At 47.2% G+C, this 1,952-nt stretch overlaps 1 protein-coding gene and 1 long non-coding RNA gene across 2 annotated transcripts in view; one reads left to right on the top strand and one right to left on the bottom strand.

Moving 5' to 3' along the window:
* Nucleotides 1-568: 568 nt before the first annotated feature.
* LOC108165949 (uncharacterized) lies at nucleotides 569-1,162 on the bottom strand. Its single transcript, XR_001776269.1, has 2 exons — nucleotides 1,075-1,162; nucleotides 569-995 (listed from the first exon to the last, which is right to left on the bottom strand). It is a non-coding gene; the product is annotated as an uncharacterized LOC108165949 (long non-coding RNA).
* Nucleotides 980-1,952, top strand: part of LOC103460317 (uncharacterized) — a 4,417-nt gene continuing 3,444 nt past the window's right edge. The window contains exon 1 of the mRNA XM_017303243.1: nucleotides 980-1,569. Within this exon, the coding sequence (XP_017158732.1) occupies nucleotides 1,176-1,569 (394 nt within the window). The 5' untranslated portion in view covers nucleotides 980-1,175. The remainder of the gene's footprint in view (nucleotides 1,570-1,952) is intronic.

The raw sequence follows: 1,952 nt of genomic DNA, 5'->3' as shown, positions 1-1,952 counted from the left end.
CCTCCTTTCTGCCTCCTTCCTGCCTCCTTCCTGCCTCCTTCCTGCCTCCTTTCTGCCTCCTTCCTGCCTCCTTTCTGCCTCCTTCCTGCCTCCTTTCTGCCTCCTTTTTGCCTCCTTTCTGCCTCCTTCCTGCGTCTGCTTTTCATCCTTCGGTCCAGTTTCTCAAATCTGAGATTCTCTGTCTAAGGATACTGAAGCGAAGGTCCTGGGACGTCCTCATCTTCCAACGTTGCTCTTCAGAAGTCGTGGTTCTGTTTGAACATGATCGTTTGTCTGAACATGATTATTGAGATGGGCTCCATGGAACCTGAAACTGGTCCGGTTTCAGGTTCTGACTCTGGTGTGTGGATGGGATCTGCAGTCACAAGGCGCCTCTGAGGTCAGGCCTCCATTGTACTGATCACACTGCATCTCCCAGCATCCATTGCTCTGAAAGCTGGTGTTACTGATGGTACCGGTACCGGCTCACCTGGCCCGTTTGGACTCTGGACAGAGTTTCAGTCTCACTGAGACGGATCAGCTCACAGTCAGACCCAAACTGTTCCAGAGATGATTTAATCAAACAAGATGGTTTAGCTGCTGTTTTATTGAAGTTGGTTTAAGTCTTGCAGTTATCTTCCTTGATTATTGATTACTGATTATTGGTTTTGGAGCAGTAGATTCTCAGCTGTAGAAGCTTATGACTGTAAAGTTGAGCTGTGATATTCAGAAATGCTCAGACTTGAGAAGTGTCTGATTATTATTATTTCTGCTGCCCAACATTATAAACGATACAGATATTAATAATAAATTGTCTAGAAAGATCAACAAACATCATCTTGAAGCACTTTAGATAAAAACATTGAATGTTTTCACAGGTATCTGATCAGATTTATCCAATCACAGAGGATTCAGATGGTTACACAGGTTATAGTCTGGTGCTGCTGAGCCCGGCAGATTGGACCTCTGGTACCGTTAGTCATTGGGTTCTACAGCCGAACATGGAGCCGTCAGCCCTGTGAAAGAAACTCGGGTTATAGGGGTTATAATGCTGTGACCTTCAGGAGGGGATTTCATTTGAGTTAAAGTTCTGACCTGCAGACGGGCCGATAGGGGGCGCTAGCACTCAGGTTACGCTCATTACTGTCCTAAAGCACTCGGAGAGTAAAGCTGGAGAAGACTGGAACCAGTCCAACATGTTGGGACATGTCCTCAGAGCTGCTGCTGTCTGTCCAACTTATCTTGTCCTCTGTTGTCTCTCAGTCCAACAGGTGGAGGTGGAATCAGGGGTGGAGTCTGTCCTGCTGCCCTGCAGAACCACAGGGAGTCTGGATGGAGACGTTAGAGTGGAGTGGATGGACAGAGACAACAGGAAGGTCCATGTGCATCAGAACGGTTCTGATCAGGCTGGAGATCAGAACAGATCCTACAGAACCAGAACCARGATGGAGGAAGATCCACTGAGAACCGGAGACCTCAGTCTGACTCTGAGACGGCCCACTGACGAAGACAGCAACATCTACACCTGCAGCGTCTGCAAAGGGGACGGAGACGTCCTGATGAAGAAACAAGTAAAGCTCCAGGTCAAAGGTCAGTGGGGTCAAAGGTACCAGTAGTGGAGCTAACTTGTGTTTCTGCTCCTCAACTTTTCACCCAAATGTAGAAGTTGGCATTGTGGGATTTTTATTCAATAACAGAGGGACACCAACTAATTAGTCCATATGCATGGACACCTGCTGTCCCCTGTCCCCTGGGACACAGCAGCTTGTCCACTGGACATAATCAGGACTATAAGACCCAAAAAATCCATCAATTATGCTGCAGGTCTAAAGACATTTAACAAAACAGTCTTTGGTGCTGTGTGGCAGAATAACTTTCTGAAAACATTAAGATGTGAAGCTCATTCGAAGATGAGCATCTTCAATTACTCCTGCAGCTCCTCCTCTCTCGTCCTCTTGTCCTCCTCTCTCTTC

Source organism: Poecilia reticulata, unplaced genomic scaffold (genome assembly GCF_000633615.1).
Source record: "Poecilia reticulata strain Guanapo unplaced genomic scaffold, Guppy_female_1.0+MT scaffold_224, whole genome shotgun sequence".
In the NCBI taxonomy this organism is placed as follows: Eukaryota; Metazoa; Chordata; class Actinopteri; order Cyprinodontiformes; family Poeciliidae; genus Poecilia; species Poecilia reticulata.
Note: the sequence above shows the minus strand (reverse complement) of the source record. Positions and strands in the feature narration are given on the sequence as shown.